General features: G+C 53.8%; 1 protein-coding gene and 1 long non-coding RNA gene across 2 annotated transcripts; one reads left to right on the top strand and one right to left on the bottom strand.

Moving 5' to 3' along the window:
• Nucleotides 1-1,940: 1,940 nt before the first annotated feature.
• Nucleotides 1,941-8,531, bottom strand: LOC132246516 (uncharacterized). Its single transcript, XR_009457842.1, has 3 exons — nt 7,927-8,531; nt 3,899-6,627; nt 1,941-2,352 (listed from the first exon to the last, which is right to left on the bottom strand). It is a non-coding gene; the product is annotated as an uncharacterized LOC132246516 (long non-coding RNA).
• A 975-nt stretch (nt 8,532-9,506) lies between these two features.
• LOC132246614 (short transient receptor potential channel 2-like) lies at nt 9,507-17,133 on the top strand. Its single transcript, XM_059719944.1, has 9 exons — nt 9,507-9,585; nt 10,213-10,413; nt 11,677-11,890; nt 12,421-12,513; nt 13,254-13,455; nt 14,185-14,312; nt 15,894-15,963; nt 16,127-16,259; nt 16,787-17,133. The coding sequence occupies exons 1-9, from the start codon at nt 9,507-9,509 to the stop codon at nt 17,131-17,133; spliced, it is 1,467 nt and encodes a 488-aa protein (XP_059575927.1).
• Nucleotides 17,134-18,485: the final 1,352 nt, after the last annotated feature.

Genomic DNA, 18,485 nt, shown 5'->3' with positions numbered 1-18,485 from the left:
TAAATGGGGGGCAGTTTACTTTTGGCCCATCCTTCTGTGCCCAGGCTGGCATCTGGTGCTGAGAGGACATGAGGGCTGAGCGTCAGGCTGAGTGGCACTGAGCACCACTTTTAGGATGGGGATCCCAGAGCCCGTATGAGCGCCACCTTGCAAGGGAGCAGAGGGCAGCAGGGCCATTGCCAGGAGGAAGGCTCCCAGGGCTGGGGCATGGGCAGGGGCTGCAGGGCCAGGACCTGGCCCAGCGTGAGGAGCCCATGGGGGCCAGTCCTGTTCCCCTTCCCCAGGGAACTTGCTGGTGAAGAGCAGGGGGTGACAGTTTGGTGGGGGTGGCACAGGGCGGGGGCTGTCCAGATTGCACCTTGGACAGCGTGGGCTTAGCCTGCCAGCCAAACCCTGCCAGGAGGGGAAGCCACACAGCCCTGTGGACTCTCGTGCTGCCCAGCCCTTCTTGCTCCCATGGCGGGGCACGTGCCCAGGTCTCACCCAGGTTGCTGGAGCGCAGGCGCACGGGGGGCAGCTTCTCCCGCCGGAGCATCTGCAAAGAAACACAGCCCTGAGCTGAAGGAGGGAAAGTGAAGCCGGACTGCCGAGAGCAGGGATGAGGCATGGGGCCGAGGGCTGGGCCCTTGCCCAACCTCAGCCCCCGCTCACAGCTTGTCACATCTCCCAAAAGTCCCCGGGACGGACCCGTGCCGTGTCCCCAGGGCCGCCCCCATGGCTGAGTGAGGAAGGGCACTCATGTCTGCAAGTGGTGCTCGCCTCCGATGCCCGGATAGGAGGATGGACTAAACCTAACTACCTAACTAATGCCTAAGGAACTACTAATCTAACTAAGAAACAAACAAACAACTATCTAACGAACTAATGAAATAACTAACTATTGAACTATCTAACTAACTAACAAACAACCTATCAACTACAAACTACCTACCTAACGAACTAAGAAACTACCTAGCTAACAAACTAACAATCTAACTGGCTAACGAACTAAGAAACTACCTAAAGAACTAACAAACTACCCAACAAACTGCTAAAGTAAGGAACTAACTAACCAACAGAGATGAGGCACGAGGACGAGGAAGGGCAAGTGGCGCGGGCGAAGGGCGGGAGAGCAGTGGGAGGAGCCAGTACCTGAGAGTGAGGCTGGGCATTGTGATGTCACTGGGCACAACAGGTCTTTTTCCATGGCAACCAGGGGTCTCCCTCCCACCCGGGCAAGGTGCTGAGTGCGGGGGCTGTGGGCTCCTTTGGCCTGGCCTGGCCTGGGGGTGCTCCCGCCCCAGATGACCTGAGCCCCTGAACTCTTTGGGCGCATTGTCTGTCCTTGTCCGTGTGGCCCAAGCAGTGACCGCCCTGGCTGGAGGGTCACAGCAGTGAGCGCCCTGGTGCAGGGGGTCCCGGTTAAACAGTAGCCCCCTCTGATCACTGCCCGGTGGGGTGGGGCTGGGAACACAGAGCCCAGCTCGGCCTCAGCCCCATCTGCAAATCCAGAGTGACAATGGCCTCCGAACCCTCCAGCCCTGCTTCTGTTGGAGAGAAATAGCTCCCATTCCTCTTGCCCCTGCTCAGATACAGCTCAGCTCCCCAGCATGGTGCGGTCACTAGGAGTGGACTTTCCTGATGGTCCTCTTGCCCCACACTCACCCCCGCCACCAGCAAGGGGACGGGGCGAACTCGTGCAGCTCAGGGGGCCACTCCCTGGGCTCTGTTACTCCACGTGGGGAAGGGGGAGCAGGGACGGGCATGCTCATAGTTGTGGCACAACCGAATCGCCAACAGGACACTTGTGGGCTCCTCACATGAGCCCAAGTGCCAGGGATGGGCCCAAGGATAGTGCTTGCTCTATGGCATGGGTCCCAGGGATGAGGCACTCACTCAGACCCCCATGCGTTTGGGGTCTCTCCACAAGTCACCATTCGGCTGAGACTGGGGTGGGCAAACAGCTTGATCTTTATTAGGAACAGGATTCAGCAACTCACAAGCTCACAGCTTGCAGGGAGAACTACAACTACCCACCAGCACAAACCGCACCTGCAGGGCATCACGGGGAGAGACTGGGTCATCCCACTGCTGGCCCCTTCAAGGGACCTCCCATGTACCACATCCCCGTCCTTTACTCGGGCAGCTCCCTCTTAGCGACTTGGATGTTCATCAGGCGCTACTTCAACTGGTGTGGAAGAAATCAAACTTCGCGTTGTGGTTGTATTAGAATTGGCAGAGCCATCTAGGTTTATTTAAAACTATACAAGTGATCACAGGGAGAGTTCTCAAAGGAACTCTGACCTCTACAAATTTGCAAGCGTATTTATACTTTAGACAGCGAGAAAAGATGCAGGGTTCAGGCAAAGCAACCTGGGGAGAAACAGAAAGATGTTGATCATTCGTTTGTCACACGTAAGCAGTTTACTTATTTAGAAAAAAACACTATGTTTTGGGAACAGTTCTCAGCTTCTGGTTCAGCGGAAAGGAGGAGGTTAACATCTGCACACAGACAAAACAAGGCATGAAGGTTTCTCCTTATCTTAGAACATGTTAAAACACAGAGCATCAGCATCAGCACCTTTTTTCTTCTCTTTCTCTCTCCTCTTAGTCAAGGAAGAGGCCTGGTTAAACTTATTTCCACTTTCCCCTCTTTTGGGCCTTTTTGGCCCAACATATTAGATATTTATAGCCATGAGCCTTTTAACTTCTAATTTTTCTTTCTTTTAACTATTTTAACATACATATCACAAACGTCGTCCAATTAAGGGAGAAAGCGATCATGGGCACCCCTGTCATTGTACTAGGAGGCAAGTGGGGACATACCATTGTTACATTTGCCTGATCATCTGCACAAATACACCAGAACCACTACAGCGTTAACCCTGCATTATTCAGTGTCAGTCAGGGCAGTTCAGCCAGTGTGCACCACTGCAGGCTGTGCCCACTCCTGAACAGCTGCTGCCTTTGTCCTTTTCAAAACAGCTAAGAAGTACCTTTGTGCCTACCCATAATCTCAGTCTTTTTTGTAACCCCCTTCCCCCACCCCCATGAAAACAAACAGCTTCAATGGCTGGCTAGGACATGGGGGTGGGGGTTTGGAGTGGGGGCATAAGGGAAAGGTGGTTTGTCCTACACCCTATACGACTTGCGGCTGAGCATTTTCCCTCTGGGATCTAGGCAGCACCGTTCTGAGACATCCAGGTCTCCCCACGTACTGCTTATGGAGACTAGGGACCCAGGTCTCCTTCCACCTGCTGGGCACTGCCATGGATTAGGCCACCTAGCATCCACCTAGTCCATGCTGCAGAAAGCCCAGGAAAAAACACTAAAGTAAGAGGTAAGTGAACACTCTTTCTGTTTTTCCTGATTAGCCTTAAGGCAAAGACAACCGTGTGTTACATACGTAGATACCTAGCAGGGGAAAGAAAAATCTGGCCCTAGGTGCCTAGATCGCTGTTCTGGATTCCACTCCATGGGCCGGGCGCCCGCAGGGAGGCACTCTGCAACTCAACAGAGCAGCATCTAAGGACTACTTCTGAAAAAGGATTAAATGTTTTTGCCAATATAATGGGGGAAACCTGTGGTGGAAATGAAACATGAACCACAGTCTCTCAACCCCCTGGTTAGCACCCTTAAAACTGGGCCACCTTTGTTCTTCCTCCATTCATAATCTGACTAGTCCTTTCATTAAGATTCAGTATTTTACACCTCAGGGTTGCTGTCCCCGGGATTACTTACCACACCTAGGGCTAGACTGTGCAGCCTTCAGCCCAGGACTTGGTTTGCTCAAAACTGTACCACAAAAAATACAAACATTTGCAACAAAAATCCAACATTTTTACATTGCCTTTTTGAAAACTGATGGCTTAATTCAATTCAGTATCATGCCCTACAAGGTACGCATCCAAAAACTTACTTGAATATATGGATTATCAGTTATCAGGTCTCCCTTCTCATCATAAGTAAAAACTGGTAAGTCCTTGGCTATGAACTCTCTAAAAACAAAGATAAGCATTTGATGGATTAGAAATGCAAATGCACATTATTAAAGACAGGACACTTACTCTAATTCTCCATACGTGTACAGAAGGGAAAACAGAAAGGAAAATTAAGCAAACTGGCAGCATCCATGATGAAACAGTGGCATTTCCTGACCAAGTCTGGAGAACCCGCTGCACTCTGGAAACAAGGTGCAGCTCACCAGGATGGCTGTGGGGATTATCACCAGATCCTTGTGCCAGGAAGGAAGGCTCTGTGGAGGGAGGGCAAGGGGCCCAGGAGGCAGAATGGCAGAGATTTCCAGCAGGCCCACCGCTTTCACAACACCGTCTCATCTGCAGAAGGAGAATGCAGTTGCTGCTGGCCCTGCGACTGGCACTGTCCCTCATGAGCCCCCACTGAGTCTCCCAGCAACCCTCAGCCCTGAGGACCCTCACCATCACCGCCTCAGCATCCATGGCTGCAGGACAGGTCTCCTCAGGTCCATTTGGACAGGGGTGCACTCTGTACTATTCCTGCAGAAAACTTACATGACCCCACAACTGAAGCCAGGTGGCAGCTGGAGTTGGGGGACAGGGTCTACTTCAGCCACCCCACAGAGACAGGATGGGGCAACCCTGTTCTCCCCAGGGCTGCAGATGGAAATCCTGCAAATGGCTGAGGCGGTGCTGGCTGCCTGGCCCATCTCTGGGCCCAAACGCAGGGGCTATCTTGAACCTGGCTAAGGTCGGCACCCCCACTCACAGCGCTGATCAGCAAGAACCCACTACCTCAGCACCCTGAGTCCTCACGAGTGCCTGGTCCTCAGCGCGCATGTTTATATGTCCATGTGCACATCTTAGATACTGTGCATTTATTGTAGTACTTGCTTAATAAAGTACTGACTAAATGCTCAGTACCTGGAGTTACTGTGCAGTAGTGCCAGCGCACGGTTATTTAGTGATGCTTACTGCGCATTAGCCTCATAGCACAGTAGGTGCAGTAGGTGATTAGCACGGTTTGTGCTGTGATGCGCTACTGCGCAGTGTTATTAGGCTAATGTGCAATAAGCGTCTTGGGTAGATGCGCCCCATGAGGACTTCAACGTGAGCCTTGGGGCACAGGACTGGACCAGCAAGAACTTGAGCATAGACACCACAGACATCAGCTCGCCATCTGCTTGGGAACTGATTACCCAGAATAATTTTGTACCATATGCAAACTTTCATATTTCACTGCACACTCCAGTCTCAATTTTTTTGTTTCACTGAGATTCAAAAACTAGACTGAAAATGTTCTTTTCTATGGTCTGGGAAAGCGTCAAAAGTAGCAGTGGCAAGGGGGTAGCTGGAAGTTGCCCGGCCCCAGTGCAGGCACAGGCTCGGCACAAACAAAGCCCTGGGATTCTGTGGGCCAGATCCAGATCCAGTTGCTCCACAGGCCAGATCCAGCCTACTGACCCCTGGTAGGATCCTATTACAAGAATACTGTGTTCTTGTTAAATGAGCACAGCATGCTCAGTGGAAATGTATAATCACTTGTTGCCAGTCTGGGCCATTTTCAAGAGGCCTGTACCAAGCTACAGAACTGAAGCTTAAGCAGGAGTGAACTTTTGCAGACATGACAACTAGCCTGGTCAATGAAAGAAAGCAATTAATACGTCCAGAGAAAACTAGAGCAAAGAGTCACAAAGATGACATAATAGTAAGGAAGGCTTACAACAGATCATTGAAAAGCGATATATCACACCTTTAGTTTGATAATGTTAGTAGGAATGACTGTTAGAACCAAGAGCACTCAATATACCAGTGGCTTTGCTATAATAGAGGCATTTATTTTAAATGTCTTAGATAAACTTTAGAAACAAAGCAGCCTGGTCAGTGAAGCCCATGAACAAAGGCAAAAAGAAAACAGGGGGGTTGCAAACAGTGATAGCAAAGGAGGAGATAAGAAATCCTCTGCTGCGGAGTTGTAACTTCACAAGGACATCAATCCCAGCTAACTGACATCTTCTCCATCCACCAGAGGACTGGTGTCATTCCAGGTGCTAAAGTTTCAGTGAAACAAAGAAATCTGAATGAATGTTTTAATGTTTATTAAAACATTAAAATAAGCTCCCTGTAAATATAGGATGTGAGCTGGAAGGAAAATTGGAGAATTCCACAAATGAAGATGACACGCTGCAAATCGGCAAGCTGCTACCCCACTTCCGCTCCCCAAATATCCCCAGCTGATAAAGGTGAGAATCTATATTGCACTATTTTACATAGCTAGATAGGCACTGAAAAAAGTGTATATTCTTTGAACTTTGGGGTGTGAACAATAAAAGGGCAGGCTGTAGATCTGTCTTTCGCCTCTTTTCTGACCTGAGCAGCGACCACTGAGGGAACTGAAGCTGTACCTTAATTCTGTTAGATTGCAGAAAAGGTCTTGGTCACAGACAGGCTGAAGTCTGTGTCTTTCTAAACACTGAATGGTCACCACTTTGGGGTAACAAACTGTAAGTCACTTGGGACAGATTTCTTGTTTTCGTTTCTCTAACTTGCCATGCGCACTTATGCTTTCTACAAAAAGAAAGGAAAGGTTCAAAGAAAGCACTTGCATTTTTTGTTGTAGATGAACTATATGATGACTTCCTGCTATTTTGATTAAATAGGACTCCTCCGCCTGTAGCAGACAAGACAGAAAAACATACAATTTAATATTTTTTTAAAACTTTTGGGCAAAGCAATTCCTACCTTTCATCAAACAAAAATAAAATTGGCAATATTCAATCAGTCTGTGTTCAGAGCATATCTTTCTTCTCTTATCTGGAACCCTGGCTACAAAAGACACCACAGTTGACAAGGAGCCCCAAAACAGACAAATCTAGAAGCTTGATTAAGAATGTGTTAACATTAAAATTTTACAGTGCTGCGATTCGAGTTATAAAAGAAACAGGACCCCACACATGGTAACCACATAGGTATAAAGTTGTGGGATGTTAAAGTGATTTTTATTGTTCAGTTAATCATGAAGCCTATGGGCTTTGTCATACACTATACTTGGGGCATGTTAACTGCACTTTAAACACTAGTGTCTGAGATGTCAAGCAGTAAAACACGTGCTAAGGGCCATCACAGAATAACGAAGGAGGTTCTCCAGATGGTGCAATCTAACATGCGTTGAGCTAATGTCTGACTGCCCCGGGGATAATACAGTCAGGAGACTCTGATGTGGTGAGGAGGCCAGCACCAACAACTAGCTGTTTGTGCTGCAGGGCCTGGGACTGACAACACTACAGCGTACAGCAGTCTTCAATGGCTCCGGCACTTAGGACATGTTTCATTTAGATCGTAGCAAGCATTACTGCCTGACTGCTCAGAAAACTTTCTACCTCATTTTATTTTGATCGTAATAAGCAAAACTATGAGTTACAAAGTTTTCTGAGCAGTCACAAGGAAAATACTTACTACGTGCTACATCAAACGTGTCCCAAGTATAAGCATGGAACGATACTCATCCAGAATAGAAATGTGCTTGGAAGGGATATGACCCCACATAACCATCTTACTCCATAGTTGTAGGATTGTAAGGCAATCTTAGGCACTGACTTCAGCATCGAAAATGAGGTCAGTTCTCCTTAAGTACAGCTATGCATCCCACAGAAGTTTCGTTTTATGAAAGATTTAAAGAACTCAAAATTTGGCTTTTTTTCAGAATCAAAATAAAAACCACAGATTTTGATTTTCTGGCAGAGGGAAAGTTGAAAACTAAAGATGCGTCTTTTTTAATGCTTAAAATAATTAGTTTTAACCTTGAAATTCTACGTAGCAGGAATATAAAACAAGCTTTAAGAAAGTCTGAACATAAAAGGATCTGGCCTTTGTTGTAGCGGGGAAATGCCCTTCCAGATTATACAGATCTAAAAATGATTTGTGCAGAAGTCACCGTCCTGATCAAGAGCCCTTGGACTTCACTACAGACCTGAATCACTGTTTGCTCAAGATTGGGACGAATCCTCCCCGTCCAGCAATCCCAGGCACCCGAGACAAGTTTTATACACCGCTGGTCTCTCAGGTCAAATCGGCTCCGAATCCTGTCGAGGGAGCAGGACTCGACCGTACAAGTCTGTGCGGCGCGACCGCCTGCAAGTACTCTCCTGCCCAGACTCCTCAGCCCGGGCCTGCAGACACTCCCAAATCCATGGCAGGCATCCTACGTGCGTGCCCCAAGCCCGGACCCCTGGGCTACCTCAGGGCGACAACGTGCATTTTCTTGGCGAGCGGTAGCGCATGAGTGCCTGGCCACCCCTTGCTTCTACCGTCCCTGCACCGTCGCCTCGGGAAGAGAGACCCGAAGTCTCAGAAACCGTGAGAGAGTCACAAGCTGGGAAAGCAGAATATTTTAACAGTGGACACTGACTGGGCAGTGTCCTTCCCTCTTGTGCAGTCACTCTGCAGTTTGCTGCAGACGACTAATCCAGGAGGTACAAGAGGCCTGATATCCGGATCTCAATTCAGTAGTCTTTGTAAGCCGATTTCCATGCCTGGCTCCTCCCTTCGTTTTCATTCGCTGTCCCGTCCCCAAAATTATTCCCCAGTTCTCGCCCCACCCCAGCAACAGCAGCAGCAGCAGCAGCGCGCGCAGCGGCCCTCTGCCTCCAGCCCCGCCCCCGCCCAACGGTCAACGCCCCTGCCCAACGGTCAACGGTCAACGCCCCGCGCCCAACGGTCAACGGTCAACGCCCCGTGCCCAACAGTCGCCAAGCCCCGCCCCCGCCCCACCCAATGGTCAACACCCGGCGCCCAACGGTCACCAAGCCCCACCCCCACCCAATCCCCATGGCCCAGCAACCCCGCCCCTTCCCCCTGCCCATGCTCCAGGCCCCGCCCCCTCACGGAGCAGACGGGCCCATTTCACAGCAGGAGGATCGAGGCGGGGGAGCACAACATTAGCAGGCGGGCAGCGGGCGGGAAGCACTGACCTGGGGTACCTGCTGCAGCTGCCCCGGCTGCCCACCGGGCAGGAGCGCCAGCAGCACAGGCAGGGGAGAGAGGGACGGGCTCGTGCTGCCTGGTCCTGGCTCCTTGGGTGCATGGGCTCAGCGCTGCTCCTTCCAGTGCATGGGGTGGGCACGGTTGCTTAGTGTGCATGGGGTTGGCACCACTCCTTGGGGTGCATGGGGTGGGCGTGCTGATTAGGGTGCATGGGGTCAGTGCTGCTCTTTAGGGTGCATGGGGTCAGCATGCCTCCTTAGGGCACATGGCGTCGGCATGCCTCCTTAGGGTGCATGGGGCCAGTGCCCCTCTTTAGGGCGCGTGGGGTCAGCGCTGCTGCTTAGCAGGCCACGCACAAGTCTGCCGGGCGGTTGTGTGTCTTGGAGCCCAACGCAGCCAGGCCCCACGGGTGTCAGGACCTGGATTGGGGCGTGGTTGGCTCTGCAGTGGTGCTGAGAGGTGCTGAGGGCTGCAGGGCTCTGCCCATCCTTGGCTGTCAGTGGGAGCCATCCGGCTGTCAGCTGTGCAACGATGTGATAGACCAGCAGTAAATTATACCGGTATAAGATGCACCGATATAACTGTTCCATCTGTCCATTCCCATATTGGTCTAACAGTTCCAGTACCTTCACCCACTTAAACTGGGGTAGGAGTGGACAAACATTACAGTAAATCACAGCAGTGCAAGCCCTCGCCTCCCCTTTTTCATATGGTTTTGACGACCTGCCTTTCCTCAGCCTTGGGTGGCTGACGTCCCTTTTTAAGCAGGGAGCCAGTAATTAATTATCTCCGAGGGGAGCTGCTCACTCCTCTAGAGTCCGGTGAGATGAGTTAATAGGGTCGGAGACCTCCAGTGAGGACCAGCACTGGACCTGGTGGATGCTCCCTGCCCGGGTGGCAATGATTTTGTTTCTGAGCCTGCTGGAAAGGGCGTTGTTGTGGCCATAGGGAGGCCTCCATGGTAGATCATGGGCTGGGGTCTCTGCCCCAGCAGGGGCTAGGCTCGCTCACACAGCTGGTCCCTGCCAGTCCTGTGCCTCTACGTATCCCCCAGGCCCCCACTGGATGCTATACAAGCCCCTAGTCAGAAGCAGTCTCTGTCCCAAGGAGTTTCCAGCCCAGGCAGACTCCCACCAGAGGAAGGCTGGATCATGGCCCCCATGTTATAGGTGGGGGACCTGAGCCCAGCCCTAGCCAGAGCCTGAATTCCCTCCCTGGAGAGATGCCAGAAACAAGAGACCCCTTGCTCCTGCCCATCCCCTCACCCCGCCAGGCTTCTTCTGGTACGAGTGCAAGGAGGTGTGGATCGAAGGGCTGCGCAGCTACCTGCTCGACTGGTGGAACTTCCTGGACATCGTCACGCTCAGCATGTACCTGGCCTCCTTCGTGCTGCGGGTGCTGGTCTCCGTGACGGGCCAGTACCACTGCTGGGACGCCCCCTCCTCGCCCGAGTGCTACTACTTCACCAAAGCTGGTGAGCTCCCATACTGCTGCTGCTGGGGTTCCAGCCTCTCCCCCTGGGGGACATGCCACCCCCACCCTGTCCAGCAGGCCCCCTGGTCTGGGACGGCAGCTGCCTCCAGTCACTTCACTCTTGCCAACACAGAGGCCAGCGAGTACAAGCCAGGACAGTGCTTCCTGTGCAAGAACGGGGCTGAGACCCAGCAAACTCATTCCCAGGGGCAGTGACTCTGATGACTCCCAGCCAGGCCTGGGCTCACATCTACAGACTCTCTCATTACCCAGCCCCATGGGGCACCCTGTTCCCTCGGTACTTCTGCCTCTTTTGGGGAGACCGAAGGACCCCAAAGTCCCCATCTGTCCCACATTCCTACAACCCGTGTTCAGAGAGATTTTCTAGCACAGATGACCTCTCATCTCCCTCCCTCCCCTCTCATGCCCCAGTGGGCTTCATGGTCCCCCCAAAACACTCCCGACCATCCCTTCCTGCAGGTTATATGGGAAGATGGGAGCCAAGATATCCCGGGCTCAGTCTGTTCCCTGCCCTGAGCCCCCATTGCCAGGTTGTGTAGGCTGGTGATGCGATTGCAGGGACATTTTTCAGTGATGTGCGATGATCCTACTATAGCAAAATGCTGAGAGCTTGCGTATCCTACTGAGCCAAAGCATTGCCCCTGCCTGCCACGAGGCATCAGGGCAAGCCCGTATATCCAGCCGTGAATCTCCCCAGGAATGCCCAGGAGCAGGAGAGGATGCTGGCAGAGTGTTAAGACAAATCTCAGCAATCCTCATCCTGGGGATGAGCCTGAGAGAGCAGCTACTTCAGCGCTAAGCAGAGGGCAGCTGCGGCGCTGCAGTAACAGCAGTCGTGATAAAAGCTCTTAGCTCTGCGGGAAAAGTGCAAGACGGGAATGCAGGAGCAGCCCCCTCGGCCAGCGAGCCCAGCCCCTGCGTGCTGCCCCACGAGTTCCCCCCACACCCTCTCCCAAATAACAGGGCATGAAACCCAGAGCACCTGTAACAGCCCAGAGCTGAGCATTGGGATGGCCAGTGCTCTGGTGTTGCAGCCACAGGGTCAGATCCTGTCCCAACTACCAACAAAGGCAACCCCCCACCTTGCGAAAGACCCTTATAAAGGTCAAAGGTTATAGACCCAGGGCACAAGGAGGGGAAGGGACAGGCCAGGGAGTTGGGGACAAGACCCAGGCCGTGGCTCTGGCTACGCTGCTGCATTGCTACCCCTGTCAAAGCCCCCTGTGAGGGCTTCTCTGCTCAGCGTGGGACAGGCAGTCTGCTGACCCCTCTCACCTGCCCCCACTGTGCCCAGGGCACCATGAGTGGCATGCCGAGGACCCCCAGTTTGTTGCAGAGGTGCTTTTTGCAGTGACCAGCATGCTGAGCTTCACCCGTCTGGCTTATATCCTGCCAGCCCAGGAGTCACTGGGGACCCTGCAGATCTGCATTGGGAAGATGATCGATGACATGATCTGGTAGGGACTGACCGCCCTGCCCTGAGGCCCAGGGTCTGAGGCCCCTCACTATCCTGGCTAGCCTGAGTTGGCAGGAGTTGGCAGGCATGGAGGTGCTGGGGCACAGCTGATCAGGGCCCGAGCCAGTCAGGTGTCCAGCACCCCCAATTTTTGTTGAAGTCAGTGAGCCAGCCCCCTCACCCCCGCCACGGGTGCTTCAGCCCCTGAACATGTGTGCTCAGACTGCAGGGATGGGCATGGGATGCAGGCCTGAATAAAGTCACAGAGGGCCTGGAGAGGGCACCCTCCTGGTGCTAGATGCTAGACAAACACATGGTACAGGCTGCTCCCTGCCTGCAGGCAGCATTGTCCAGCTGGAGCCTGACTGCCCAGTGGCATGGCCCCCTGCACAGGGAAGCAATGCAGCCTCCAGTGCTCAGTCTCAGCTGGATTCCCACTGGGGGACCGAGAAATGAATGCCCTTTGCATTGCAGCCTGCCCAGCCCAGGGCTCCCTGCCCTCTGACGCCTTTCCCTGGCTTCCCCTTGCAGGTTCATGTTCATCCTGATGATCATCCTCACTGCTTTCCTGTGTGGGCTCAACAACATCTACGTGCACTACCAGGAGTCCGAGCGGCTGGGCAAGTACGACCACCCCCAGCCCTGCCTCTGCACCCAGGGTCTGGTGGGGAGGGGCGGACAGTTCTCCACTGATTGGAGCCACAGGGCAGGGCACAGGGCCTGGGAAATGCAGAAAGGAAAGGGAAAGGCCAGCACAGTCGCAGGCATGTCCAGCAGAGAGAGGGCAGCGTTAGTGCCGTTGCACCAGGTCCTTCTGTGGCCACGGCTGGTGTAACGTGTATGGAGCTAGTCACCCGTGGTTAAGGAAGCTGGAGTCGGACCACAGCAGGGGCAGGGAGGTGCTGCTGGGTGGTGAGAGGGAGGGAGAGCCTGTCGTGAGAGCTGGGCTCGGTTTCCTTGGTGGCTGGGTGGGGAGAGGACTCCTGCCTATAAATCTTCCTGGGAGCAAGCACCAGGGAAGGGAGGAGAGCTCTCCAAGGCAATGCACACCGCTGGCCCAGGAGCACACGGGCACAACCCGGTCACGGATCAGTTTAGATAGGAAATGAGAGGATGTATGGCTAAACTCCAGAGCGCCAGGGCTTTCCCCCAGCAGGGTGTCCTTCCAGTAGAGAGGGGGGGATCCTCTCAGAGTCAGGTGGGAGGGTTGGGGTTGGAAGGGTCTTCCCAGTAGACTAGGTGTGCGGGTGTGGGCAGGGCTCTGCGGGGCCCCAGACTCGCGGTGGTCGATGGTCCTGTGCCTACTGTAGCTGGATCAGGCCTGTTCACATCCCACTGGTAACCCACTACCCGCTCTGCGGCAGCTTCAATGAGACGTTCCCGTTCCTGTTCTGGACCATGTTCGGCATGGGAGAACACCGTGTGGTGGACATGCCCCGGTTCCTTGTGGCCCAGTTTGTGGGCTGGGCACTTTACGGCATCTTCACCATCGTTGTGGTCATTGTCCTCCTCAACATGCTCATCGCTATGATCACCAACTCCTTCCAGAAGATCGAGCTCAGCCCTGTTGGGAGCCCGGCCCATGCTGGGGGAGGGGACCAGCCAGGAGCGAGCCCCCCTGATTGGATGGGGCAAAGCTGGTAGAAGCCCCAGCCTAGTCCTTTGACAAGGAAGCTGTTTCACCCCACTCACCCCTCCAAACAGAATCCATGCTGTGCATAGTACAGACAACCAGTATATGCCACCCCAGAGCCAGCTGCATTTCTCTGTCACAGGGGCACTTGGGATCAGTCAGGGTGAAACCCAGGGGGCCCAGATACCACACCTCTGCCCGGGGCAGACCCCCGTCCTTTGGCCCTGCGGGTCCTATCTCTAAGTTAAACCCCTCCGGCACGGTGGGGAACAGTCACTGGCTCCCCTCAGACAAGGATCCCTTGGAGGTTTATGCCAGGTGGGCACCTGGCAGACCTAGCCTTGCCAATCCAGTATTTGCACTGAAGAGAAATCAGCACCCTGCGAATGGGGTCAGGACCCCTGTGTCTGCCTCCTCCTTTTCCAGGGTGGATTCCCCCTGCCCCGCTTATGTCCCAGTGCCCGCCACCTGCCACCACGCCCCATGCTACACTCCTCATATACTACCAGCATGCAAGGCAGGACAGGCTGCCCAATGCCAGGGCCATGCTCAGTGACCCAGGGAAGGGGTGAGCGTAGGCCAGCTGGTGAACTCCTGCACGTGCCCTGTAAGGCTTGCATGACCCCACAGCTCTGAGCTGCTCCCCCCGGCTTGTGTTGCAGGACGATGCCGACGTGGAGTGGAAGTTTGCCCGCTCCAAGCTCTACCTGTCCTACTTCCGGGAGGGCCTGACACTGCCTGTGCCCTTCAACGTCATTCCAACCCCCAAGTCCCTCTTCTACATGGTCAGGTAATGCCAGGGTCCTCACCTGTCTCAGGGCATGAGGCACCTCTATCAGCTCACCCACCCCCTGGGAGACAGAGACCAGCAAGGCCCCGTTTTGCAGACAGGAGCTGAGATGCACAAGGAGGGAAGGACTTGCCCAAGGTCCACACAGCCATCACTGACAACTGAACCCAGAGCTACTGGCTCTTCATCCCATGGCTGAATCACCACACTGTCTATCCACCAGCCTTTTTTCTCTGTGCTGCAGGGAGAGCGGCTTTGCAAAGAGAGCCCTCAGGGGCTTTCCAAAGAAAAAATGCCATGTTTATTCGCATACCACACACCCTCCCAAAAAAGTTATGCACCTTGTTCTGGGAAGGCAGAAGGAAGAGCAAAAAACCATTGGCTTTTATCCAAACTATTCAGAAACAGTTTGTTTTTTTTATTTAAAACACCCCCCAATTTTCAGTGGGTAATTTTTCAGCAAAAAGGTCAGTGTGAGATGTGAATAATATGGCACTAATCTGTTTTCTTCCAAATGACAGGAAAGGTTTGGGAGGGAAGGGTTAGAAGTTTTCAGATTTTGGTTCAACAAATGAAAGCCAGAAAACAAAACAAAAATCAGTTTGAAAATACTGAATTTTCCCTTTTTCTCCCCCCACCTGCACCCCATTTGGGGACAAAAGGAAAAATAAGCAGAAAACGTCAATGGAAATTTTAAAAGACCCCACCCTGAAGATAATTAGCATTTCTGTCTTTCTCTTTAGTTTGACAGTCTGAACATCTCTACAAATCTTTGCCACGACTTGCAAGAAAAGAGACTTTCTGAAACTAGTAAACACGAGTTGTTCAGACAGAAATTTCCATTGCTTGATGAGGTCTCTGGAGCAGAGAGAGGTTCTGGAGAGAGGGAAGGGGAAGCAGTGTGTTCCCACTGGTCAGGCCTTCACGGGGAGCCAGCTCACAGACTTCAAGGCCCAGAGGGCTCATTAGATCACCAGGCCTGACGTTCTCCACCACGCCAGCCATTGCATTTCGCAAGAGTCCCTCCATACTGAGCCTGGTATCTTGTGTCTGGCTAAAGCAAGACTGCCAGACAGGAGAGAGGCAGCCAGCATGGACCGGGGGATGTGAAGGGATGCCCTGGGGCTTGGTTCCTTACAAATGGGCGCCTTTATTTCTCATTTGAATTTGCCCGGTTTGACATCCAGCCACTGGCTCTCTTTCTGCCTGTTTCTTAGTGGATTAAAGAATTTCCTGGCCTCTGGCATCTTTTTCTGTCCCTGGAGACACCTCTCCATTGCACTCAAATCACTCCTTGCTCTTTGCCTTGATAAGGTAATATATTGAGTGAATTCAGGGATAAAGCCACTGGTGCACTGCAGAGAGCTGGCATACAACATGGGAGACAATCCCCCTGAATTCTGGAGCTGTTTGGCTCCCAGTGCCATGAAATGGGCTCATCTTTCCAGTGGGCCAATACCAGGAAGCAGGCCCAGATGTTGGAAGGGTTTGGACCTGGCTGTGGGCTCCAGCGTGGATTTTGCAGGGCTAGCTCTGCTTCCGCCTGGCCCCTTGTAACCCACGTTCTCCTGTCTTCCCTAGGGGCATCTTCCAGTTCATTTGCTGCTGCAAAGCCAAGAAGCAGCAGGACTGTCCCTCGATCCCCACCATTGTAAGTGTCCCGCACAACACAGCGGCTGGTAGAAGCTGCATTGGCTGTGTGGCCGTTGGTAGAAGCCACGTTGGCTGCGAGGCTGTTCTGCGAGGCTGGATGAATGGTAAGCAGCACCATTCCCTGGTACCTGTGTAATTCCTCTTCCCCTTCCTCACCCCAGGCTACCTCAGCCCTGGACGACACCATCCTGCAGGGAGAGAGCCGTGGCTCCTACAGGCTGCAGGTGCTCAAGGCCTTGGTGCAGCGCTACATCGACACAGCCAGGCGGGAGTTTGAAGAGAGCAGGAGGAAAGGTAACCCATCCCCTGCCGCCATCTGCCCCACAGAGCAGGGAGTGCCTGGTTGGGACCTCCCAATACAGGTCTCAAGGCAGGGAGCATGTACTAGGTCCTCTTGTAGCAACTGGTTCACCAGAGGGTAACAACCTTCTACTGCTGCTACTTGGAATTGCTCCTTTAGCTCAGGTGGCAGAGGCTGCACTAGGCTGTGTGTTGATAACTCAGTTCAGGGATAGCAGAGGGGTGTGATATGGCAGAGATGGAGCTCCCTGCTTCTCATCCAGGCTCGTGTTGCCCTGGGGTCGATGGCATGGGAAGGTGGGCCCAGTGTGCTCCTCTCTCACAGCTGCCAGCTGCAGCTGGGCAAAGCAAGAGCCATGCTGTTGGAGCCAACAGGGTAACTCCAGGCTGATGTGGCTAGAGCTGATGCCAGACCTGCCCTGGGTGTGATGGCGGGGGAGATGCCCCAGGCTGCACTTGGCCCATGCACTGAGATGAAGCTGTGGGTAACCAGGGTCCCCGCACCTGTCCCTTACTGACAGACCTGGGGAACCGCATCACGGAGCTGAACAAGTCCGTGCTACACCTGCATACAGAGGTGGAGCACCTGAAGAATGGGCTGGCTGCCAGCCGCACCCCCGCCAGCTCCCCAGCCGCGGCCAGCATGCTGCACGGCTACATCCGCAGAGTCCGTGACACCCTCCACAAGCTCAACCAGGATGCGCCTGGCTCTGGGGAGGCCTCGCCTGTCAAGGTGATGGTGCACCAGGACGGGGCTCCCAGCACCGGGGGCACCTGCCCCGAGGACACAACACTGCCTGGGGAGGACAGACAAGCAGCAGAGCCAGCGTTTCCGGCTCCCTTCCAGCAGGAGGATGGGGGAAGCTGACTCCGCTCCCAGCCATACCCAGTAGCTGTCAGTGGGTCCCTCCAAGCTTTTGTAGTAGCATAGAGCAAAGTGATGACAGCAGCATCCCCACCCCTGGTGCAGCCAGGGGGACTAGAGGCACCTTCCCCTGGGTCAGGCATAAGGACCAGCAAGCTAGAGGCTAGTAGCCACTTCCTCATGGGCAGCTAGGGGTAGGGACAGGGCTGATGGCCCGGGGCTGTTCCCAATAGAAGTAGCAGCCAGGGACGGGTTACCCAGCGTGGCTGCTTTGCCTGTTCCCATGTCTGTGCCAAGACCTGGCAGGTTCTGAACAGTGCCCCTGAGACTCACCAATAAACCCTTGAGCAAATACCTCCCTTGGAGACAGCCTGCAGTGTCTGACCCACTCCCCCAGCACATCATTCCTCCAACCCCTTAGAGAAGAGCGGCCACCTCGGTGGAATGAGGCCAGTGATTTAATTGATGGCAAGGGTTTGCAACGGCATGGGCCTGTGTAGTTTGGCTGGCAGTGGGCAGAGACTGAGGCCCAGTAGATCGAATGTAAATATGTCTTACCAGGATGCCCAGATAGCTGCTGGACTGGGGGTCCTGCCTCTGGGTCAGGCCAGACCTGTCTGCCCCAGGAGGAGGGTGGGAGGGGGCATTCCCCTGAAAACCTGGAGTTTTCCTCTCCTCTGACACAGGTTGGAGGCAGACAGGCTCCCCGGTGAGAGGTGTGCAGCCTCTACCGCCTGTTTCCCCTGGGAGTGGGACAGAAAGGAGCCCTAGAGCCCTCCAGGCATACACCTACTGCCCCGCTGCCCCCAACCCTGGGCATATCTCTGAGCAGGTTGTGATTGCTCTTGCTGCCACCTGCCCCCAACATGCCATCCTGCTCTGAGCAACTCCTGCTGCCAGGACGCAGCCCCATGTTTCTTGGGTCTCAGGCCCACCTACCCCAGTCCCAGTGGGACTGTTTCCTTTGCTTCCCCTCTGATTGCTCCAAAAATTCCCCCTGGAGCAGAAGTCCAGCTTGGGGCCTTTCTTGACCGTGTGGGTTTGGATCAGAACCCGGAGTGAGCTTCTTGCTCCCATTTAACACCCACCTGCATCCAACCAGGCCCCTGCAGTGTGGGGCTGTGGAGGGACTGGGAGCACAGCTGGGGTTGAATATGCAGCCGGGTCCCGCCCTGGTTGCCAGCCTCCAGTTTCATAGAGCAATCATAGGAGTCATAAAGAAGTGGGGCTGGAAGGGACCTTTTGAGGTCATCTAGTCCAACCCTCTGATGGAGGCAGGATCAGGCCTACCCACACCAACCCAGACAAACCAATTGTCCAACCTCTTAGCAAAACCACACAGTCACCCCCAACAC

This window comes from Alligator mississippiensis, chromosome 16 (genome assembly GCF_030867095.1).
Source record: "Alligator mississippiensis isolate rAllMis1 chromosome 16, rAllMis1, whole genome shotgun sequence".
Classification (NCBI taxonomy): domain Eukaryota; kingdom Metazoa; phylum Chordata; order Crocodylia; family Alligatoridae; genus Alligator; species Alligator mississippiensis.
This window is presented reverse-complemented; position numbering and strand designations above follow the sequence as displayed.